The sequence below is a fragment of the Ipomoea triloba genome, chromosome 10 (assembly GCF_003576645.1).
Source record: "Ipomoea triloba cultivar NCNSP0323 chromosome 10, ASM357664v1".
In the NCBI taxonomy this organism is placed as follows: Eukaryota; Viridiplantae; Streptophyta; class Magnoliopsida; order Solanales; family Convolvulaceae; genus Ipomoea; species Ipomoea triloba.
Window position 1 is genome coordinate 23,784,792 of NC_044925.1, and position 24,700 is coordinate 23,809,491.

The following is a 24,700-nucleotide window of genomic DNA, read 5'->3' on the forward strand; positions in this document are numbered from 1 at the left end:
TAATGGATGCAAAGACACATTTGAGAACGCTTGGCTGAAAGATAATGGATGCAAAGACACGGTTCTCGAGTCTTGGAATTCTTCGAATGGATGCAAAGACACGGTTCTCGAGTCTTGGAATTCTTCGTTAGGCGACTGTCTAACTACTAGACTCCATCTTTGTGGTGCGTTAGGCGACTGTCTAACTACTAGACTCCATCTTTGTGGTGCTGCTCTTCGTAGGTGGGGCGGAGATTTTGCAAAACGTACCGCTGCTCTTCGTAGGTGGGGCGGAGATTTTGCAAAACGTACCTAGAGAGATATTGAAAATATTCAGAGGCAGCTTAATTCTCTTCGAGATAGACGAGATATGTCTGGTTTGGCTGAGTTTCGAAGGTTAGATGGTCAGCTTCGAGTTCTTCATGATCAGTTAAATATCTATTGGCGCTAGAGATCAAAGTAGCATTGGCTTTTGCATGGGGATAGAAATACCAAATTTTATCACCATTATGCTTCCAGTAGAAGGAGGAAAAATAGAATTGATAAGCTTAAGGATGATTCGGGTCAATGGTGCGAAGGTATAGGGCTTCTGGAAGTTGCTACGAAATATTTTACGTCTATATTCACGTCTAAAGGCTCTTTTATGGATGGTCTTTTAGATGATTTGGCTCCTCGAATATCTAATCAGGACAACAGTCGGTTGATGCAACCTTTCACAATTGAGGAAGTAAAGGAAGCTTTATTTTCTATGGCCCCCGATAAATCACCTAGACCGGATGGATTTAGTCCGGCGTTTTATCAACATTTCTGGGCTGAGGTTGGACCGGATGTGGCAAATTTTTTAATTGGTTGTGCTAATGAAGGAAGATTCCCGTCTGGAATGAATGACGCCATTATCACGCTCATACCAAAGAAATCTGTTCCGGTCGCTATGTCGGATCTCCGACCGATAGCATTGTGCAATGTTACGTACAAGATTTTTTCGAAGATGTTAGCAAACCGGTTGAAAGGGGTTTTGGATGAGGTGATTGCAGCAACGCAAAGTGCTTTTATACCTGGCCGGTTAATTACAGATAATGTTCTTGTGGCATCCGAGGTTATTCATTATTTGAACCGTAAAAGGGATGGTAGGGAGGGTTGGTGTGCTTTGAAACTGGATATGGCCAAGGCCTATGACAAAATGGAGTGGTCCTTTTTAAAGGAAATTATGACACGGATGGGTTTTGCTACTGATTTTATTGAACTCATTATGTATTGTGTTACCACTGTTCGTTATAAGGTGAGTATGAATGGGGACCTGTCTGAATTTATTGAGCCAACATGCGGATTGCGACAGGGAGATCCCTTGTCGCCTTACTTGTTTATCATCTGTGCCGAGGGCCTTTCCCATTTGTTGACTAGAGCTATTCGACAAGGTAGAGTATCACCTTGTGTTGTGGCTAGAGGGGCTCCTGGGATCTCGCATCTTCTCTTTGCAGACGATAGTTTGTTGTTTTTCAAGGCTACAGTCTGTGAGGCAGAATCTGTCAAGTCGTGTTTAGTGAGTTATGAGCGCATGTCCGGCCAAACCGTTAACTACGGGAAATCTTGTATTGTGTTCAGCAGGAACACGGGCGAGTCTCAAAAAAATAATGTGGCGGCGGTTTTTCATGTACAACAAGCAAATAATATTGGCCGGTATTTGGGACTTCCGATGGGGATAGGACGGAATAAGCAAGAAGTCTTCATTTATTGAAGCCAAACTTAAACACCGGTTAGGGGGGTGGAATAAGAAGTTTCTTTCTCGGGCGGCAAGGAGATACTACTGAAGAGTGTCGCTCAAGCTTTGCCTACATATACGATGAGTTTATATTTTCTCCCCATCTCCTTATGTGAGCGGCTTGAAAGGTTGATGAATAAATTCTGGTGGACTGCGAATGGTGGTAGTGGTGGTGGAATTCGGTGGATGTCTTGGACGCGCATGTGTGGCCCGAAAAATACTGGTGGAATGGGATTTAAACATCTCCATAATTTTAATATTGCTTTATTAGCAAAACAAGGATGGAGATTGCTGACTTGTCCTGATTCTCTGGCTGCTAGAGTTTACAAGGCTCGGTACTTTCCGCGAGCAGATTTTCTGAATGCTTCAATAGGTGCTAATCCTAGTTATTGTTGGAGATCCATTTTGGCTGGGCAAGATGTTTTAAAAAAAGGCTGTTATAAGAGAATTGGCAATGGTCGAGCGACCTGTGTATGGAATCAGCCGTGGCTGCCAGATGCGACTAATCCGTTTGTGACTACTCCAGTGCATGGTCAGGATGCGAATCTTCGTGTTACTGAGTTACTGCTCCCTCATACCAATGACTGGGATTTGACTAAATTATCCAGTCTGTTTATTCAGCGGGATATTGAGCTTATTACTCAGATCCCAGTCTCCATCAATTTTGAAGACAAATGGTGCTGGAGGGGAGACTTGAGAGGCTGTTATACTGTGAAACAAGGTTATCGTTTGTTGTCAATGGAGTATGAGACCGGGTTCGCTTTGAATGGTATATGGCGTAAACTATGGTGCCTCAAAATCCCGCCGCATATTCGAAACTTCCTCTGGCGGTGTGTGCATTCTGTTATTCCTACGAGGACTGCCCTGTTCGGCCGAGGGGTGAATGTTGATGTGGTATGTCCACTGTGCTCCCATGAACCTGAATCTTTGCACCACTTGTTTTTCCTATGTCCTCAAGTTATGGCTTTATGGGCTTCTATTGATCAACCTGTTGATAGTAGTGTGCCGTTTGTTGCATGGTTAGAAGCTGTTATTTCTGCTGGCCCTATGCTGACAGTGTTACGTGGGGTTGCAATTTGTTGGTGTGTTTGAAGAGGGCGTAATGCGTTGATTTCGAGTAGTAAGCCGTGGGTGGCTTCGCAAATACAAGCTGAGGTTGATTATATGGTTAATTGTTGGCAACAATTGATGAATGCTATGCCTGGTGATGATGAGCGTGCCATGCAGCTGCCACCTTCTTTGACGGTGACAGATGAATTTGTGAAGTTTTTTGTTGATGCAACGGTGTTTCCTAACTCTGAGCATGCTTTTTATGGGATTATTATTACTGACAGCGATGGGAGATATGTGGCTGCTAAAAATGGTTATTTACGATGCCATAACAATGTTCATCTTGCAGAGGCTATGGCGGTGAAGGAAGCTCTGTCTTGGGCAAAAGATAGGGTGTGTTCAAAGATAGTGGTGATGTCCGATTGTCAGTCAGTGTGTAATTTCATTAATGGCTCTTCAACAGATCTTTCATATGCTGGCTGTGTGATTGATGAGTGCAGGTCTTTGCAAAGACACTTTGAAGTAGTGTCTATTGGTTTTATTCCTAGATCAGCGAATAAGCTTGCCCATGCTGTTGCAAGGGCGGCTCGTTCCCAACCTGGTCCTTCTAGTTGGTTATCTTCTATTCCTTCATGTATTTCGCATTTGATTTAATGAATATTCTGATGTTTTCTTTCAAAAAAAAAAAAGGATGGCAAAATTTGACCCAATACTTAGGGTGCGTTTGGTTCGCACATGGGAATCGGAATCGGAATGGGTATCAAATACTTGGTAAGGGTAATGAGTTTTGGTGAAAGTATTTAGCATGTTTGGTAGTTGGGTGGAATGGGAATGATTATTAATAGTTGGGGAAGAAATGATGAAGAAAGATGAAACCCTTATTTAATAAGGGTATGGATTTTGCCATTAATGGGGTATTCCAAACCCATAGTAGCATTCACAAAACCTATCAACCAAACACTAACAATCACTTTGATACCGATACCTTATGCCTAAACCCCCCAACCAAACACACCCTTATATAGCATGCTATGCATTGATGTTTGTATCATATATAACGTAATATCGATGTCATTCGACACCATAACAATTCTATTTTCTTTTATTATTAAAAAAAAAAGGAGTAATGAATACTAGCTAGAAAGCCAACTTCTTTTAACTATTGTTTTATGACAATTGAGTGAAGTTGAAAGCCATTTCAATCCGCAAGTGTGGTGATCAAAATTTTAAAGCACTCAATTTAAAAATAAATAAATAAATAAAGGAGTCCAACATCTTTAAGCAGGACATGGACAAATTATTATGTAAACTTGGATCTAGAATATACAAATTATGCAATGACTCCGAGTAAAGTGAACTCAGGTCTATATTCACAATTTTAAATATCAATATACAAAATTATATTACTCAATATTTACAATTTTGAACTCTATATTTACAATTTTGTTATATAGATTTAAAAATTGTGATATACTGTAATATACAATTATGAAATTGTGTATTTTAAATATGGGTCCACTTTGTAAGATGTATCCAGATCCATGATATAACTATTGTCAATACAAGTCAATTTGTATACAAAGTGGAATAGCATTTTTCTTGTATATATATGTGTGATCCTCATCATCTTGACACTCAAGAAAATGCAGAGCAGTCTGCATATAGCTATGGCCTCTTCGAGTTCCCCCATAATTCTATCAATTTTATTCACTTCCCTAATCTTTTCGCCATTGGTGGTTTCTCTTTCCTTTCTAGATCAATTCTACAAATGCGTTTCTCTCCATTCCCATACCTCCATTCCGTTCTCCACCGCTTTCTTCTCCGCTAATACAAATGCTTCTTCTTTCAATTCCGTTCTCCAATCCACCGCCCAAAATCTCGTCTTCCTGGTGCCCTCCGCGCCCAAGCCGCTGCTCATATTCACGCCGCTGATTGAATCCCACGTCCAAGCCGCCGTCGTTTGCACTAAAGAAGCCGGCGTTCAGCTCAGAGTCCGCAGCGGCGGCCATGACTACGAAGGGATTTCCTACACGTCGGACATGGAATCTCCGGCGCCGTTTGTCGTGATTGATTTGGCTAAGCTCCGGGGGATTAAGGTTGATGTTGAGGATAAGAGTGTTTGGGTCCAGGCCGGTGCTACTAATGGGGAAGTTTATTACAGAGTTGCGGAAAAAAGCAAGATTCTTGGTTTTCCGGCGGGGACTTGCGCCAGCTTGGGAATCGGAGGGCACGTGACTGGAGGCGCGTATGGTGCCATGCTGAGAAAGTACGGTCTCGCAGCAGACAATGCTTTGGATGCGCGTATTGTTGACGCGACGGGGAGGGTTCTAGACAGAGCCGCAATGGGGGAAGACTTGTTCTGGGCAATCAGGGGCGGCGGCGGCGGAAGCTTCGGAATTCTACTCGCCTGGAAAATCAAGCTAGTCCCGGTTCCGGCGACGGTGACTGTTTTCACAGTTCCGAGGACATTAGAGCAAAACGCGACAAAACTACTCTATAAATGGCAGAAAATCGCCGATAAGCTCGACGAGGATCTCTTCCTCAGAGTCCTCGTCACTGCGGTGAATTCAACCGCCGTCAAGGGGAAAAGAACAGTACAAACCGCTTTCGACGCCGTGTTTCTCGGGAAATCCGACAGGCTGCTCAAAATAATGAATCACAGTTTCCCAGAACTGGGATTGACCCGAAAGGACTGCCTGGAAATGAGTTGGATCCAATCGGTAATTTACAACGCCTTATACCCAAGAACCACGCCGCCGGAGTTTCTCCTCCAGGGGAAACCATTCTTTCCGAAGTCATATTTCAAGGCGAAGTCGGAATTCCTAAGAACGCCTGTTCCGGAGAGCGGTCTCCGGGGACTCTGGAAGATTTTCCTTAAGGAGGACACGCCGGTGATGGTTTGGAATCCGTACGGAGGAATGATGGCAAAGATTCCAGAATCTGCCACTCCATTCCCTCACCGGAAAGGGGTGATCCTGGAAAATTGAAGGGGAGAAGAAGAAACACATTGATTGGATAAGGGGACTGTACGATTACATGGGCGCTTATGCTTCCAAGTCTCCCAGAGAAGCTTATGTGAATTACAGGGATTTAGACCTCGGAATGAACTACAATGGCAGAAACACCAGTGTTTCAGAGGCTAGTGTTTGGGGTTATAAGTATTTTAAGGGAAATTTTGAGAGACTTGTTGCTGTGAAGACGAAGGTTGATCCTGATAACTTCTTCTGGCATGAGCAGAGCATCCCTATTCTTTCCTAATTATGTATTATGTCAATGATTTTACAGTGTGATTAAGGTTAAGATTTTCAAGGCAAAAATGGGGAAGTTCATATCATCTTTCAAACCCATTTTTATGGCAATAATAAGATACCAATCATTTAGAGTGTTGAATTCAGCTACTTTCCCCATTGTCATCACTAACCATTATTTTAATCCAAATATATACCACATGAATCAGGCACAATCTCATACCATTAGCTGATCATTTTACCAAATATATATTTAATGTCTAAATCATATGCCAACTGACAATGCTATAAATATCTTTATGATATATTTATTAGTTACTCATCAATTAGTTGATCTCATTACAATTTAATTATTAAAAACTATTTAATAAAACAAGTTTGGTTTATGCGGCCATACGTGAGACAATATTCCATTAAGGCTCCTTCAAAGGTGTGCACTGTGCAAGCGATAATATTTGTATGAAATAATGATCAACGATGAGATGGTTGGTCGGGGTCCTATTAGTCAGTACATTGAGAATGCTAAATGGTGGATCAAGAGAGACGAGAGGGTTTCCATGCGGGTGGTCTATCGCGAACAAAACAAAGTGGCGGATTGCCTTGCGTCGCTCGGGGCTATTCAGGGGGAAGAAAGAATGGTTTTGGATGCCTGCCTTATCGGGAGTGAAGATGCTTACCTTGACGATTTGGTGCGTGTCACAAGGGCGCGTAGAGTGGTGGAGTCAACTTGATACGGACTTCCCAAGGGTCCTCCTCTTATTTTCGATATAAAATAATAATAGACCACTGAATTATAAGCGAAAATACAAGTAATCAATCAACTCAAAAAACAATAATTGTGTCTATGAACAATGGGAGCTATCTATTGACCTTTTTGGTTCGATCCGATCAGCTATGAACAACCTAAACTGGTTTGCTTCCTTAGAGTCCTTAGAGCATCCATGTCAACAGATTTTCGGTGATTTTTTGTGGGGTATAATGTGATGTGGAGATGAGAGAAGGAGGAGAGAGTGTGTGTTTTATTTTCCTGCAAGTTAATGATTTTTTGTGGGTCCTAAAGAGAGGAGAAAAGGGATACCAGCAGGTGTTGTGCGTGTTTCACGCACAATAGACACCCACACGATCGCATGCAGTGCGCGATGGCACGTTAGAGCCTTTATTTATTTATTTATTGCGTCAGAATCAACCGTTTTTTTTTCTTCCTTTTTCCTTTTTCTAATTCCCTCCTCTCTCTTATGTGTAACCTAAAAAACCACAAAAAATCACTATTATTGTGGATATTCTTAGTCACAAAGTGAAGTTTACCTCGTACATTTGCGTTACCAAAAATCACACGTAATCATAAAGATAGAATTTTAGTCTTGTGAGCAAATAACCTTTTGGGGCATTTGGTTGGCTGTAATTGGAAATCTTTTACAATGTTATTAACATGCAAGGAAACTATATTATTTGGTTGGATTGAATTGCAATTTTCATGTAATTTTTTTTAAATAATACTCCGTAAGTCTCAATCCAAGTTATATCATTGATTTATGTCCATTTTATGTATGCTAATAAAGATATACATTTAATATTAAATGTTGTACATTTTAGTTTTATTGGACAAAATTATCTCTATTACATTCTTGTTAGACAAAACTACACTTACACAATTATAACTACGTTACTATTTAATTCTAACACTAATGACTCCATCATTATTACCATACACTTATATTTATCATATCTTTTATTTTCTTATTATTTAATTATCATTTTATTCAAATCATTATATGATTAATTTAATTGTTGATTATATTTTAATTAAATTTCTATGAATAATATATCATATTTGTGTGTATATAATACATATACAATTTGGGTATATATAATTTGAACAATAATTTTTAATTATTTATATTTATGAATGAGACAAAAATCATAGGTAAGCAACAATATAGAATTTTAGTCTAGCGAGCAAATCACAATCGACGTCTTAACGCTATGCTTCCATCATTTACGTACATTAGCATATACTACATATATTTTTTTGTCAATCATATTCGTGCCATGTAAGATGAAAAGGTTATTCTCCATGAAATAACGAAATTTTATTATTTTCTTAATTTCGTGTTGATCAGGCTTATTCAGGCTGGGCTTATTCAGGCTGGGGTTAGTATGCAAGCCAATTCTGTCTTCTACTGCGTATATATGTGAGGCCGCTCATCGTTAATGGGAAGACGCATGGCGGCTATGGCTTCTTCGAGCTCCCCGGTAATTCTATCAATTTTATTCACTTGCTTAACCTTTTCGCCGCCGGTGGTTTCCGTTTCCGTTCAAGTTCAGTTCTACAAATGCATTTCTTTATATTCCGATACCTCCATTCCATTCTCCACCGCTTTCTTCTCCCCTACTACAAATGCTTCTTCGTTCAATTCCGTTCTCCAATCCACCGCCCAAAATCTCCGCTTCCTGGAGCCCTCCGCGCCCAAGCCGCTGCTCATCTTCACCCCGCTCATTGAATCCCACGTTCAGGCGGCCGTCATTTGCGCTAAAGAAGCCGGAATTCAGCTCAGAGTCCGCAGCGGCGGCCATGACTACGAAGGGATTTCCTACACCTCGGACATGGAATCTCCGGCGCCGTTTGTCGTGATTGATTTGGCGAAGCTCCGGGGAATTAAGGTTGATGTTGAGGGTAACAGTGCTTGGGTCCAGGCTGGGGCTACGAATGGAGAAGTTTATTACAGAATTGCGGAAAAAAGTAAGATTCTTGGTTTTCCGGCGGGGTTTTGCACCAGCTTGGGAATCGGAGGGCACATTACTGGAGGCGCGTATGGTCCGTTGGTGAGAAAGTACGGTCTCGGAGTGGACAACGTTGTCGATGCGCGTATTGTTGACGCGACGGGGAGGGTTCTAGACAGAGCCGCAATGGGGGAAGACTTGTTCTGGGCAATCAGCGGCGGCGGCGGCGGAAGCTTCGGAATTCTACTCGCCTGGAAAATCAACCTCGTACCAGTTCCATCCACGGTGACGGTTTTCAACGTCCCGAGGACATTAGAGCAAAACGGAACCAAAATATTCTATAAATGGCAGAAAATCGCCGATAAGCTCGACGAGGATCTTTTCATCGAAGTCACCTTCACGGCCGTGAATTCAACCTCAATCAATTACAAAAGAACCGTACAAACGGAATACAAAGCCCTGTTTCTCGGACAAACCGACAGGCTACTAAAAATCATGAATCATAGCTTCCCCGAACTACGATTGACCAAAAAAGACTGCTCCGAAATGAGCTGGATAGAGTCCGTGATTTACCTGACCGGAAACCCAAGAACCACGCCGCCGGAGTTTCTCATCCAAGGGAAACTACAATTCCAGAAGACAAATTTCAAGGCCAAATCAGATTTCCTGAGAAAGCCCATTCCAAAGAGCGGTCTCAAGGGGCTCTGGAAAATCTTCCTGGAGGATGACTCGCCGCTGATGATCCTGAATCCCTACGGAGGAATGATGGGGAAGATTCCGGAATCCGCCACCCCATTCCCTCATCGGAAAGGGGTGATATGCAAAATCCAGTACCTGACGAGCTGGGAAATAGAGGGGGAGGAGAAGAAACACTTGGATTGGATAAGGCGGCTGTATAATTACATGGGCACTTTTGTTTCCAAGTCCCCGAGAGAAGCTTATGTGAATTACAGGGATCTAGACCTCGGAATGAACAACAATGGCGGAAACACTAGCTTCTCAGAGGCTAGTGTTTGGGGTAAAAAGTATTTCAAGAAAAATTTTGAGAGGCTTGTTGTTGTGAAGACGAGGGTTGACCCTGATAACTTCTTCTGGCATGAACAGAGCATCCCTGTTGTTCCATCAAAGTAAAACCTTGTTGGATTGAAGCTTATAATTGCAGATTTCCAGTGCCAATTTCTTGTGTTTTTACAGTGAGCTAGCCAATAGTTCATTTGTTTGTGTATTGAATGTTTGTTATTACGTTCAGTACTGAAAAAATGAACATGTTTATTATTTCCCAGAGTTTTAAAGATTCATTAACATTAAACTCTGTTTATTATGCAACTGAACATTAATCACACTGTAAACCAATGACATAAAAATACATAAATACATAATTAGGAAAGAACAGGGATGCTCTGTTCATGCCAGAAGAAGTTATGAGGGTCAACCTTCGTCTTCACAGCAACAAGTCTCTCAAAATTTCCCTTGAAATACTTATAACCCCAAACACTAGCCTCTGAGACACTCGTGTTTCTGCCATTGTTGTTCATTCCAGGTCTAAATCCCTGTAATTCACATAAGCGTCTCTGGGAGACTTGGAGGCATAAGCGCTCATGTAATCGTACAGTCCCCTTATCCAATCAATGTGTTTCTTCTTCTCCCCTTCAATTTTCCAGGATCACCCCTTTCCGGTGAGGGAATGGAGTGGCAGATTCTGGAATCTTTCCCATCATTCCTCCGTACGGATTCCAAATCATCAACGGCGTATCCTCCTTGAGGAAAATCTTCCAGAGTCCCCGGAGACCGCTCTCCGGAACGGGCGTTCTCAGGAATTCCGACTTCGCCTTGATACTAGACCTTGGAGATAATGGTTTCCCTTGGAGGAGAGACTCCGGCGGCGTGGTTCTTGGGTATCCGGCGGTGTAAATTACCGATTCGATCCAACTCATTTCCAGGCAGTCCTTTCGGGTCAATCCCAGTTCCGGGAAACTGTGATTCATTATTTTGAGCANTAGTCACTCCGCAAAATGCGCATTGGTTTGCTCGAAGTGGTTGAGTTACTCGAGGTGAAGAAAACACGGATCCCTTGTTCCTGAAAAGTTGTCGGTCGTCACATCAAGCTATTGTTGCGCTCGTGAGCCTCCAATCCACAAGGTGTGTTGCTTCCGATCATGCGGCCGGACCGGTTGGGTGACCGTCGACGGACCGGTGGGGTGACCGTTCGACGGACCGATTGGGTGACCGTTGACGATAGGTGATTTACGGACCGACTAGTACATGTGCATGTTGCTTCCGATCATTTCAGCCCATGCAAATATGCCCTCCACTTGCATATCAGACATCATGTGCATAGTAAATCCACTTTGTATAAATATAGGGGCCATTCCCCTCACTAGGGAGGACTCATCAGTACTACACTAATACACTTGCGATTTGCCGATTGTCTTTCTCCTGCTTACTCTTTATCACTGTTCGTCACCCGTAGAGCGATATAGCTTCGAATCGCTCAGTCGTTAACCGGTAGACCGACCGATTGACCGGCCGAGCAACATTCTTCACCACACGTAACACACGTATTCGTAGCGTAATCGTAGACCCGTTTACATTTACGCTATCAGTTAGTTACCTGTCATTTTTGTCTCACATTAAGATTTTAAAGTACTTCTTTCTTTATATTTAATTCTATAGTACACCTATTGCTGTTTAATATAAAATTATCTTCCCCCTAAAAGAAGGCAATACTTATATGGTGGACCAAAATGTATGTACAGGCCCGGTCCTATCATTTATAGGTCCAAGGCATGACGAAACAAATAGGCCCTATTAAAGTTAATATATAGTTTTATACCTAAAATTTAAATTAAATAAGAAAAAAATATTAATATCAAATGATTTGAAATAAGATTTACAACTTTTTACTCAAAAAAAAAAAAGATTCACAAGTTTTTAAAAATTTTACATACACTACAGTAATCATGAAAAAAAATTATAGATGCTTTTCTAAATCTAAAATAATTAATAACAACTAACACTATGCCTTCATAAATAAATAATTATAGTTTATAAAAATAAACAATAAAATTAGATAAGCTTACAACCAATAACATTGCATTGTTATCATAATAAATAATAAATTAATTATTAATAAAAATTTATCAAACAAAACTTACAAACATTGAAGGATCTAAAAACTTTTTGATTGGGGTGAGAAATCAAAATATTTTAAAATACGATAAATATTCATAACAAAATATGAAACATAATTAATTGAATAAGATGATTTGAATAGAAAACACATTATAAAGCACACATTTTTTATATTGATATGACATTGACTAGACGATTCATTAAAAAAAATTATCTTTGAATTTGTTTTTTCCATAACTGAATCAAAAAATATAATATTAACATATTAATTTTATACTAACAAGTATAATACAAATCATTTTAATATATGAATACAATTTTATACAAATTGGTTAGAGATGAATAAAATTTGATGTTATATAATGGGGTTATGGGATATAGGCCTAATTTTTTGGTTGGGGCCAAGCCCAAGAATCAAGGTGATACAAGACACACCCAACATTGGAGTGATGCAAGCTAGTAAGCAGACCCGTACACAGGAGGTTCGGAGGAGCAGGGTGGGACGCTACCCTCGGCCACCGTGATAGTGGCTGGTTGCGCCACAGTCGCACCCTGACCACGTGGCTAGCGCCCGGGGTGGCGGCTGGTCGTGCCGCCACCCGGGGCGCTCGGGTATGTGTGTAGGGGCATGGCGCGGGTCGTGTCCGATTTGCCGTGTTCCTGGGAGTTGAGGGAGGTTCTTGGGTACATGGATGGTGGAGGTTGTGGTGACAGGACGTGAGACGCATGCCTGGTGGGAGTTTGGCGCCATCCTGATGCCGTACACGTGGAGGGTGCAAGAATGTCTGTCAATATTATTAAATTTATTTTTTATATATATAATAAAATTTTTAGTATAATTTCAAAAAAAATATCAATATTATTTACTAATATGAAACTAAATGCAATAAAAATTAAATTTAATTAATACAGTCAAATTTTATTAATCAACCCATATTATATGCATAAAATGAAACGGGAGAATAATAAAAGTATTGACATAGCATTCTAGAAAATTATATGTTTGTATTTATATATTATTATTTTTACACTCGGTATTTGGTCTGTTGAAGAGTTTTTCCATTGTATTTTTAGTAACTTATTTTTTGTGCCCGACGAGCTCAAATAATATTTTGATTATTAAATTAATGACTCCACTAATTAATTTGAGAGGGGTTACCTATTTTTGTAAATAATTTTTGTTGTATATATGTTGTAGTTGTACCAACTTCCGAAATGAAACCCGCCGACACTTTGACTTTATTTGCTTTCTCATTTAGTTTGTTTATTATTGTAGCCTAACATATAATACGAGGATTGTTTATATATTTATGTCATTTGACTCATTATATTTCTCCCTTTATATACCAAATGAAAAGGAAATCCTAATTTCATTAAATTTTTTTAAAAAAAAACTTCTTTCATCCAAATAATTTTTAGCATATTTGACCAATTCATAAATGTTTAATAAATATAAAAGATTATAACACTTAGTTTAATCATGTCAAATAGTATGCAATTTAATACAAGTTGCATTTTTCAAAGAAAAACATCCAACATATACATTTACTGGAATTTCTATTGTTTTATACTTTTATATTATATTGTTGTATGTAATGGTGCTGTAAGTTTAGTAAAGTTGTATCGTGCACTTTATTATTAATAGTAAAAAAGAGATATAGTATAATTTCAACAAGATTCAAACACATGCATTTGAGACACCATTAAATTTACCATACATTTATTTTGTTTGTTTATATATGCTTATAGTGTATAATAGTTTGAAATCACAAGTTAAAAAGTTGCATATATATATATATATATATATATGTATATATGAGTTATTAGGTCATTGATTTATTATTAATGAATTATTATATGAGTAAAAGGAGTTTAATTTTCTAGAAGTAAATTCTTAAGTCTAAGCCTTTAACTAGAATGAAGTAGCAAATGTTTAGAGAGTTCATTTTTTTTTAATGATAACTTGACCCTTATTTAATAACATTTTTAATTAAGTTGGTTATTAACTATTGGAAGCCTCCTACAATACTAGAAAAATGTTAAGTCAATAATTTCACCTCATACTTCGAAAAGGTGGTAGAGTGAGTGAAATATAATTTTCGTATCGGATATATAGTAACTAGAATTCTTCTCATCAATCAAAAATAATTTCACCACATAAGAATAATTAAGTTTATTTTACTTTTAATTTTTCGACTATAATAGTATTTTAACTACTTTTAATCATTGATTCTAACTTTTCGTACTTGATTTTTAAGAATATGCCAATTATATATATATATATATATATATATATATATAGACACACACACACATAGACACTGTAAAATGTTTACAGAACTTCAACATACATCATTTGATGGCATTTGGATTAAAAAGTTAAACATTCTTATTTTAAAATTGGTGACTAAAAGTAGAATAAAACAAAATTGAGAACCAAAAACAAAAATACTATTATAATTTAGAAATTTAAAAATAAATAAATCTCTTTTACTTAAAATCCTTTTTTTTTTAAATATTAGTGACTATTTTTTTAAAGCAATAAAACCAATGTAGATTATTGCATAAAAGTTGAGATAGAGTCAGGAGGGACGGAGTCCCAGTACAATGAGTGATCCTGACTATAAGCTACAGAAGTTAGAGTATGTGTTACAAAAAATTAAAGGATCTAGGAATTAAGCTATTCAAACATTCTAAAAATGAGAAAATAACAGCTCTACAACGTACATCAATAATAAAGCCAAGATAAGAATGAAGAACAATATGCGGAGCTGTTAGATAACTATATGGTTAGTACAATATTAGTGACTATATTGTTTTAACTGCACTTAAGATCTCTTAATGTATATTCTCTGTACTATTTTAGTCTATATTTCATACTCACATGCAGTTCCCACTTGTAATTTTTTATTGCCTAAGTTTGAATAAATATTTTTAATAAACTAAAGAAAATATTTTTTATTTTTGGTGTTGACAAATTGTCATGAAGCTTAGTTGCACAAATGTCATATTTTCCTCTTACACTTACGTGCTGTCTTTGGCGGCAACTCCTTCGAATAATTGACTTAATAACTACAAAGTTCAAAAGTTCGATTCTATGTTGAAATTGTTTATTAGTCTTTTTAGTTTAAGCCAGTTAACTATGAACAATTTAGGCAAATTTACCTCCTTGTAATATTTTATCAACTTGGATCATACGACAAACTTTAGCTAGATCGAACATACCTTAAAATAATAACAAGTTTTCTCGAAAATCAAAGTATGAAATGAGTTTGCATGATTTATTAACTATAATAATACAATAAAAGAAATTATCATATCACTGCATGTAGAGTGTTTGATATTAGTCTTTTGGAGAGTTTTAAAGTTTTTCTTTTTTAATGGTTCGCTGCATTTAGAGTGTTTGATAATAGTCTTTTGGAGAGTTTTAAAGTTTTTCTTTTTAATGGTTTGATTAAGTCAATAATTTAATTAATTTGGATGTTTAATAAGTATTCAAAAATGTTTCCAAAAATAAAAGTATTCAAAAATTAATTTTTAACAAGGAATTATAATTCTTGATTATTCTTGGCTTGATGTGGCTATAGATAGGTTGGTTCGTACGCATGCTTTAAAAATTAAAACTGTAGCAATTGATAAACAAACTATATGTAATGCAACTACAGTGTCAAATTACAACTTTATATGTGTACAACTATTATACAAAATTAAAATTTATCTTTTAAACTCTCGATCTATAAATAATTAGTACAAAACTTTCTTTTATCACCTAAAAGAATTGGAAAAACATACCAAGAAAAGTCCTCACCATCGCCAATCGTCGGTAGATTAAAATCAAGATAATAATATATTGAAATTACATATATATTGATTACGCAACGTGCCATACGTGAAGCAACTTGTATAATGTATTGATAAGATTCATGTGTTTTTGCTTTGATAAAGTAAAAGCAGCCTTTTTTAAATAATTGAAAGAGGATTATCTGGATCTACATCAGCCGTAGCAGTGCCACTTTAGGCCATATATGATTGGTAAACACTAAAGTGTAATACGGAGTATAATTTTAACGTGATTGTTAGTGTTAATCTAAACACTTTTGGTCCTAAAATGTAATCATAATAGGTGGGATTTCGACTAATTTATGTATTTTAGTGCACTACTAGAACATTCTTAGTGTTAATCTAAACACTTTGGTCCTAAAATGTAATCATAGGTGGGGTTTGGACTAATTTATGTATACAAGTGCACGTACTATAACAATGTATCAAATAGTTACTATGCTGGGTCTAGTGTACTGTGGTTAAACATGTCTCTTGCATTCATGATCTGCTTTGATATATGTCATCTCACCATAAAATTTACTGAGCATTACTGCATAACTATCTTCAATTTATCACTATCGGAATATTATGGGTGGGTCTAACCGACCTTCCAACTCGATCGGTTGTTTCTACTAACTTGTAATCGTTGTTCTAGAATTTATTCAATCAAATTCTAAATTTATTACCGAACTAATATATATATATATATATATATATATATATATATATATATATAGAGAGAGAGAGAGAGAGAGAGAGAGAGAGAGAGAGAGTAAATTAACAACAAATCACATACTATTGTTTTATTAAAAAATAAAAAGTGAGAAAACAAATGTAATTTTGGTCCTTTGGTGGTTAGTTACAACAAGTCATACTATGGACCATGATCCACATTGTCTTATGGACAAGCGTTCATTTTTATTATATTAATTGTTTATTTGTGATAGTATATATAAATATGAACCTTTAATATACAAAAAATAAGATTTAGCAAACAAACATTCAATGTATATATTAAAATTGAATCTTCAATATACTAAAAATGAATCTTATGTGAATGATTCATCCTACTCCAAGGTGTACCATGATTCATGGTATAATAATTGATTAGTTATTATACAATTTAGTCTTTTATTTCCAATTTTAATTAATATGGTCCTCATCAATTGTTTTACTATTTTAATTTGTAAATATAATCTAGTTCTTTAATTTGTAAAATAATCAATTTAGTTCCAAAATTATTTACTTATGTTAGTTCCTATATATTTCAAAAAATTGGAGTAAATCACTATTTTATACTTTGAGAGACTAAATTATAACATGATAAAATAATTGAGTATCATTAACTAAAATTAATAATGAGGAATTAAATTGAATAATAATCATCAATTGAGAGGCTAAAAGTGTGTCTATTCCTTTAAAAGTTAAACTTCTGATTTTTAAAAAATATTGATATGACATCATATGGTTTATAGCCATTGAACAATAAGATTAAATAATCATTACTAAATTATATATTATTTATGAAAAGTTTTAAGGTGTCGATTAGCACCAATATTTTTTCCACTTGATACAATCCAACTTGAATGAGAAACGTGTGTATTAGGTATTGTGTGTTTAATATCGACAGTAGTACCCAATACAAATTTAAAGTTTTTTCAAAATTGTTGACTTGTATGCCCTCAGTACAAATAGTGACATCAAACTTTCTCATTTATTTATATTATGTTACAAAATTTCACATTGTAATTGAAGTTGGTGGTAAAATAATCATAGTTTTCATTCTAAAGAATCCAAAAAATGTGGGAAGGAAAAAAGAAAAAGAGAGAGAGAGAAATTGTTCACCAACTATTTAGGATTGAGACAACCATGGAGGTTCGAAGGGATTAAGAATGAAAGAATGGGGGATTTTCAAGGCAAGAAAAGTGGCAGCTCATATTGTCTTTCATGTTCATTTTATTTTAAGGCAAGTAAATTAAAAGATACCCACTTGTTTAGAGTATTGAATTCAGAAACTTCCTCCAATTGTTGTAACTAAACATTACTTTAATCCAAATATATAGCATCCTGTCATGGATCACAGGCACATCCATAGCCATTATCTGAGGTTGAATTGACTGCTAATAATCAATCTCTTCACACTTATCTTCTAGATTAAGCACTCCCTGATGTTCATTAATGTTATACTTAATGGTGCAAAGTTGGGCTGTTGGAATTTGGATCTGAAAATGAAAACACTTATAATGTCAACAATGACAACATGCCCACATGTTTACTATACTATTAAACAAAGTAGATAGGAATAGGAGGCAACTTCCAGTCAAATTGATCAGACAATTAGTTTAGTAACTACAAGGTTCAAAGTTTAACTTTTTATGAGAGTTGTCTTAGGTTGGTTTACCTCCTTGTAGATGTTTCCTTCCACCAATTTATGAGAACTTCATAAAATGTTTTAGAGTCATTTTCCTACTTTTTTTTAAAGACATTAAAAAATTAATAAAAAAATAATATTAATGCATATTTGAAGAAAACAAGATGCAGGGTAGCTCATACGCTGGTTGTGTTATTAGTGAGTGTTTATGTCTTAAACGACACTTTGGTTTAGTGCCTTTTTGCTTTATTAATAGATCAGAGAATAAGTTGGCTCATGCGTTAGCCAGATGAGCGAGTTCGCAGTCTGGTCCTCGTAGTTGGTTTTTTAATTATCCTTCTTGTATTTGACATTTGGTTGATGTGGTTTAATAATATTATCTGATTATATTTTCAAAAAAAAAAAAAAAAAAGAAGAGAAAAAAAGATGCAGGGTAGCTATTACCATTTTGGTCTCATGTAGCTTAATTAATACTGTAACAAATAAACACGAAATTATAAATATTACAGTACAAATTCTTTATTATAACTTGACCATACAATCTTTTCCCTTTTATAGGCCAATTCACACTGCAATTTTCAAAAGTCATGTTTACACACTCTGACATTTTGACACACATAGTTGCCCAATCCTTTAAAAGTGGCAGTGATTGGATTAATTGCGCTTCATTTATAAAAGTCTAAATGTGAATTGTAATTAATAAATTATGTTTCACTTTCACCCAAGAAAATAAAATTAAAAAAAAGTTTATGAGTGTTTATTAAATAATGCATCTAATAAAAGTCAATCAACATGAAAGTTGGTCAACGCAAGCCTCCTTGAAACATTGTATATATTCCTGGCAACTCACTTATCGTCTTCAAGCTAAAGAGCAAACGCAGAATAGTCTGCATACGCCTATGGCTTCTTCTCTCTCCGCCATACTTATCTCCTTCTTATTCATATCCCTAACCTTTTCCCCGTCGTGGGCTCTTTCTTTTCCGTTTCAAGATCAATTCTACAAATGCATTTCTCTCAATTCCGATGCCCCCATCCCATTCTCCGCCGCTTTCTTCTCCCCCACCACAAACGCTTCATCCTTCAACTCCGTTCTCCAATCCACCGCCCAAAATCTCCGCTTCCTGGTGCCCTCAGCGCCCAAGCCGCTGCTCATATTCACCCCGCTGATTGAATCCCACGTTCAGGCCGCCGTCATTTGCACTAAAGAAGCCGGCGTTCAGCTCAGAGTCCGCAGCGGCGGCCATGATTACGAAGGGGTTTCATACACGTCGGAGATGAAATCTCCGGCGCCGTTTGTCCTGATCGATTTGGCGAAGCTCCGGGGAATTAAGGTTGATGTTGCGGATAACAGCGCTTGGGTCCAGGCCGGGGCGACGATCGGAGAAGTGTACTACAGAATCGCGCAGAAAAGCAAGATTCTTGGTTTTCCGGCGGGGCTTTGTACGAGCTTGGGAATCGGCGGGCACATAACCGGCGGCGCGTATGGGCCCATGATGAGAAGGTACGGCCTCGGAGCGGACAACGTTGTCGACGCGCGTGTTGTGGACGCGACGGGGAGGGTTCTTGACAGAGCCACAATGGGGGAAGACTTTTTCTGGGCAATCAGAGGCGGCGGCGGCGGAAGCTTCGGGATTCTACTCGCCTGGAAAATCAACCTCGTACCAGTCCCATCCACGGTGACGGTTTTCAACGTCCCGAGAACATTAGAGCAAAACGCGACCCAAATTCTCTACAAATGGCAGAAAGTCGCCGCCGATAAACTCGACGAAGATCTCTTCATCAGAGTTCTCATCAGTACGGTAAATTCAACCGCGGTTAAGGGCAAAAGAACCGTCCAAACCACCTACAACGCCCTATTCCTCGGAAAAACCGAAAGGCTTCTCCAAATCATGGATAAGAGCTTCCCTGAATTGGGATTAACCCGAAAAGACTGCTCCGAGGTGAGCTGGATAGAATCCGTTTTATTCATCGCCGGATATCCAAGAACCATCCCGCCGGAGTTTCTCCTCCAGGGGAAACCATTATTCCCGAAGACAAATTTCAAAGCGAAATCCGATTTCATAAAAAAGCCCATTCCGGAAAAGGGTCTCCAGGGGCTCTGGAAGATTTTCCTGGAAGAGGACACGCCGTTCATGATCTGGAATCCGTACGGGGGAATGATGGCGAAGATTCCAGAATCTTCCATTCCGTTCCCTCACCGGAAAGGGGTGATATGCAAAATCCAGTACCTGACAGCGTGGCAAATGGAAGGGGAGAAGCAGAAACACGTGGATTGGATAAGGGGACTGTACGATTACATGGGCGCTTATGCTTCCAAGTCCCCCAGAGAAGCGTACGTGAATTACAGGGATTTGGACCTCGGAATGAACAACAATGGCAGAAACTCGAGCTTCTTCGAGGCTAGTGTTTGGGGTAAAAAGTATTACAAGAAAAATTTTGAGAGACTTGTTGTTGTGAAGACGAAGGTTGACCCTGATAACTTCTTCTGGCATGAACAGAGCATCCCTGTTGTTCCATTTAAAGGTGGAGATGATGGTAAAACCTTGTTTCATTGAAGTTGATTGTTAACATGTTGCCCAGAAAATTTCATACGAGTTCATTTCTTTGTACTCCCATCGTTAACTCATCAATTTCTTTCCTTTTTTACAGTGAGTAATTTTGGGTTTCAGTTTTTGAAATGATTTTTGTTTCTGATAGTGATTTCAATGACTAGTCCAGGTCTTCCAATTACACGCATAGTGGTGACTGGATGACATTATAATTCTATTAAACAGGTCCCACATGTTCTGGAAACGTAAAAAGGTCAAAAGGTTAGGTTGCAAAGCATACTTCGTAATCAGGTCCATACAAAAATATCTAAGACCAGTGCAACTCAGCCAAATTGATAATACATTTAATTTAGTAATCACAATGTTACAAGATTGACTTCTAAAAACTTTTTTTGCAATAAAAAAAAATCTCAAAACTCATCTTCCCATTTGTTAAAAATCACTCAACTCCAAAAAATGCACAATTGGAGATGCTTTTACAAAGCAAAATTTACCCAGCCCACCCTTAGATATTGATAGTGAGTTTCCTCGACACTCAAAACAAGAAAAAAAAAAAAATTATGACCTTGTGGTAAAGTAACATCGAGATTCCCATGGAATTCAACTTTAAACCAAACATGTTCTAAGCTTGTTGAAGCAATCTTGCTTTAGGAAGAAAGACTCAATACAAACATATATATTTCATTCTATATAGCACAATGCAACAGTTTGATTAACACTTTCTACATCAAAAGAAAATGTCATGTCAAGGTAGATATAGAAACATTGATCTTAGTTGTACACAATGAGATTTTTATACTATGAAGGAGAGCTGTCCTGCAATGGCATTCCCCATTCCCATATAATATGAACATTTTTGGTGGTCAACTTCGCCGAAGAGAAGCCAACCTCTTCTCAAGATCCTCAACATCAGCTGCCTGAGAACTGCATATATTCGTCGTTAAAATAAAGGAAATAGTTAAGAAACATATAGATATATACATTAAAAACTGGAGGAGATATAGGATAGGCAGTATAAAACCATGATCTAATGAATCTGCCTGTTGATCATACCTAGGAGGAGCAACATTTTCGACTTTCTTTGATGCAATACGACCTTTTGGGGCTGAAGATAACTGTTGAAAGTTAAGACGTGATGATTAGAAAGTGAGGAACGCCAGCACATAGAAAAATATATCATTGAGTTGCTCGATAAACAAACCTGTGATGCAATGTCCACACCGATCTCATCAAGCACCTGGTTTGTAAGCTCCTCTGTTTCTTCCTCGGCTTCGTCTTTATCCAAGGTTTCGTCAATAGACTCTGACATCATCTCAATCTGGGAAGAACCACCAGAAACTCAAATCAGTTTTGCGTTATTGAGAGAGCCAAGGAGGTGGAGATAAGATATGAATAGTATTACCGTCATGTCCAGCTGAGCTGACTCTTTCTGGAATTCTTTGATCACTTTAGCTTGTTTTGCAGGTGCCATTTGCTTGACGAGTAAACAAAAAAAGAGGAAATTGATCAAATTTAATATGAATGATGTGATAAACGGAATCAGGGAATCAGTGATGAACTGCCATTATAAGGCTTCACAACTTTGATTTTGAAAATCCTATGGCTAAATTTACTATCATTCATTGTCAGTAAGATTGGTTTTCGGGGTACCTTGTTCATGGCTGTCATTGCTTTGGTCGCACCTTTCATTCCAGTAGAAATTGATGTGCTGGCATATAGTGCCTGTTAAACAAAAACGAAGGATTATATAAGTCTAGGATATTAATGTTACATTCTTCGAAGCATAAACCAAACCATAGTAAGCAAAAAGACTAACCTGTGTGTGAGTTGCTACACCCCTGATCTGAGCACGACTTCCCTGCAAATTTACGATTTGTTGTCGCAGCCTAACAAGTTGACGAGCTAAGATTTTGGTGGCAGCCTGATTAGAATAGAAATAATTCATGTTTCATCGAGGAGTATTTGAGGAAATTAAAGCAATAATAGGATTTTCAATGATTCTAGTTTCTTGGTACTGCATAGAGTACTAGTGTAAAGTAGTTTGAAAAACCACAATCGAACTAATATGGAAAACAAAATCACTTCTAAATAACTGAAAGCATCCTTGAAACCGGAAGTGCACCACTGTTACGCATGTCAGCAAACCTTATTATAATTGGAAAACAGTTGACTGTCATCCATAGTCCTCTGATAGTTACATGTTTGTTGCATCTTTTGTGATTTGGTTACTCCAAAATATGGAAAACTGACTTTAATGTGCTCACTTATAGAACATAAACCCTATCTTATTATAAGACAGACAAATGGCTGTGATGTTTACAAATTAAAAGAAATGTAAGCACAAACTTGCCTCATTCCCAGTTTTGGCTGTTTTCTTGATCTCTGCCACTAATTTCTTTTCCTGTGAGCAAATGTAGTAAAGGAAATGTTGATTAAAACAGTTGGAGGTAAAGTTTAGCCAAGGACTACTTAAATCAAGAACACTTGGGAAAATATATAGGTAATTGCCTATAATTCACTATTTCATAAATAAAAAAAATTTAAAAAAAAAAAAGAAGAAGAAGCCATTCCAGTCATTCAATAGTGCTTGATAACAACTTACTTCCATTTCTAGAGAGGCAATTTCACGCTCGATGCCTATAACAATACATAAATAAATGTTAGCAGTTTAGAAAATACGGATAGAACCAACTTTGGTAACAGGGCGGACAAATATAATTGATAATTATGGAAACAGAAATAAATGAAGATGTGGACAATGGCTAAATATAAATGGTGCCATAGTTATTCAGAACATAGCCAAGCCTTGGAGCACACACTTCCCTAGGACCGTTCTCTTTTTTTTTTTTACACATGCCTACACACACAACCACCTAACCTGATACTACTATGTCTTGAAACATTATTTGAACATAGGAAAAAAAAATCTTCTCATACAAAAAGCTGTTTAACCACGTAGTCTCTCCTGATGCAACAAACCTCTTTCAACTCTAAAAATACAGATTTCCTTGATCACATTCCAAGGTGAGATGTTACCACATTCAGTTTCCAATAAAAGAGGCGTGGCAATGTTCGAACTAATCTCAATCATTTTTCATACTTTATTCCCTCCATAATGCATTGCAAACCTTATATATATATTTAGCATACTTGATCCCCTACCGAAATCCAATTCAGAATAATCTCTAATAACACTCCATCACAACTACCCTTCAAACATCTGAAACTTCTATAACTAGAAAGTCACAAACAGGTGAAATCCCCTGTAACTAAAAGATCAAATTTGGGGGTTGCCCCCAACCAAGTTGGTCAGCTGCTATTGGCTTGGTAACCACATGCTCAAGTTAGACTCCAGTTGGAGCGGCCTGCAGGCCTATCGGCCTTATTGGTTTGTGCCCGTCAGCTATAGGCATCCTAAGCTAATGTACCTTCTCGTGGTTATTTGACGGCTAAGGTCACAAGACCGGGGTTTAACTAGTGCAATAGTGGTTGCAGATTCACTGTCACCCAAAAAATAAAAAGATCAAATTTTGTAACACTTCCAAGCCGATCTACAATCTGATTTTTGCGAAGCAGAACGAAATTAAGCCCCCCCCAAGTTGAACTCTTCTGTTTACTGACTTGTGGTGGGGCATTTTCTTTAAAAATTCAGACTTTACTCAATTTCAGCTTCTTTTTCTCTCTAAACAAAAGCAAACTACTACCAATCAATCAAATGAATTTAACATCAATAGGAGTACCTCGGGTGGCAACCGCCATTTCCCTTTTGCTGGATCGTAGCGCATCTGCGGATAACATCCATCAAAACTCACCCATTGTCAGCAATAAAATTGAAGCGTGAACCAAAAAAAAAAAGTGAGAATGAGAATCCGAGCTGCAGAAACAAAAATGGCGAAAAGCTCGTACCTTTGGGCGAAGTTTTCTTCTTGAAGATGTTCATTTTCGAAATCATTTTGGAAACCCTAAAGTTAGTGATCAGAAAAGGAAAATGGGGCTTTCTTCCTCTGGGAAACAATTTTGCTCAGAGTATGGCGAGTAAGGAAGCGGTTTCCCGTTCCCAAGGCCAAGT

The 24,700-nt window shown here is 37.5% G+C and overlaps 3 protein-coding genes and 2 pseudogenes across 3 annotated transcripts; 3 read left to right on the top strand and 2 right to left on the bottom strand.

Moving 5' to 3' along the window:
* Positions 1 to 4,444: 4,444 nt before the first annotated feature.
* Positions 4,445 to 6,178, top strand: LOC116033002 (annotated as a pseudogene).
* A 2,077-nt stretch (positions 6,179 to 8,255) lies between these two features.
* LOC116033001 (berberine bridge enzyme-like 13) lies at positions 8,256 to 9,918 on the top strand. Its single transcript, XM_031275755.1, has one exon. It carries the CDS (start codon positions 8,260 to 8,262, stop codon positions 9,886 to 9,888), a length of 1,629 nt encoding a protein of 542 aa, XP_031131615.1. The 5' UTR covers positions 8,256 to 8,259; the 3' UTR covers positions 9,889 to 9,918.
* Positions 9,919 to 10,136: 218 nt separating this feature from the next.
* LOC116033337 lies at positions 10,137 to 10,742 on the bottom strand (annotated as a pseudogene).
* An 8,192-nt stretch (positions 10,743 to 18,934) lies between these two features.
* Positions 18,935 to 20,760, top strand: LOC116032999 (berberine bridge enzyme-like 15). The gene has a single exon (XM_031275754.1). It carries the CDS (start codon positions 18,982 to 18,984, stop codon positions 20,635 to 20,637), a length of 1,656 nt encoding a protein of 551 aa, XP_031131614.1. The 5' UTR covers positions 18,935 to 18,981; the 3' UTR covers positions 20,638 to 20,760.
* A 443-nt stretch (positions 20,761 to 21,203) lies between these two features.
* Positions 21,204 to 24,700, bottom strand: LOC116033003 (vacuolar protein sorting-associated protein 2 homolog 2). The gene is made up of 10 exons (XM_031275756.1): positions 24,538 to 24,700; positions 24,372 to 24,416; positions 23,234 to 23,268; positions 22,982 to 23,032; positions 22,448 to 22,552; positions 22,282 to 22,353; positions 22,034 to 22,105; positions 21,833 to 21,949; positions 21,685 to 21,746; positions 21,204 to 21,555 (listed from the first exon to the last, which is right to left on the bottom strand). The coding sequence occupies exons 1-10, from the start codon at positions 24,581 to 24,583 to the stop codon at positions 21,495 to 21,497; spliced, it is 666 nt and encodes a 221-aa protein (XP_031131616.1). The 5' UTR covers positions 24,584 to 24,700; the 3' UTR covers positions 21,204 to 21,494.

What these genes read in the sequence shown, in the direction of transcription:
- LOC116032999 (XM_031275754.1), top strand. Translation starts at nt 18,982, where the DNA reads ATGGCTTCTTCTCTCTCCGCCATACTTATCTCCTTCTTATTCATATCC.
- LOC116033001 (XM_031275755.1), top strand. Translation starts at nt 8,260, where the DNA reads ATGGCGGCTATGGCTTCTTCGAGCTCCCCGGTAATTCTATCAATTTTA.
- LOC116033003 (XM_031275756.1), bottom strand. Translation starts at nt 24,583, where the DNA reads ATGATTTCGAAAATGAACATCTTCAAGAAGAAAACTTCGCCCAAAG. An exon ending in AATGGCGGTTGCCACCCGAG is followed by an intron (nt 23,269 to 24,371) that starts GTACTCCTATTG and finishes GTATTGTTATAG; the next exon opens with GCATCGAGCGTGAAATTGCC. An exon ending in CAGCTCAGCTGGACATGACG is followed by an intron (nt 21,950 to 22,033) that starts GTAATACTATTC and finishes GGTTCTTCCCAG; the next exon opens with ATTGAGATGATGTCAGAGTC.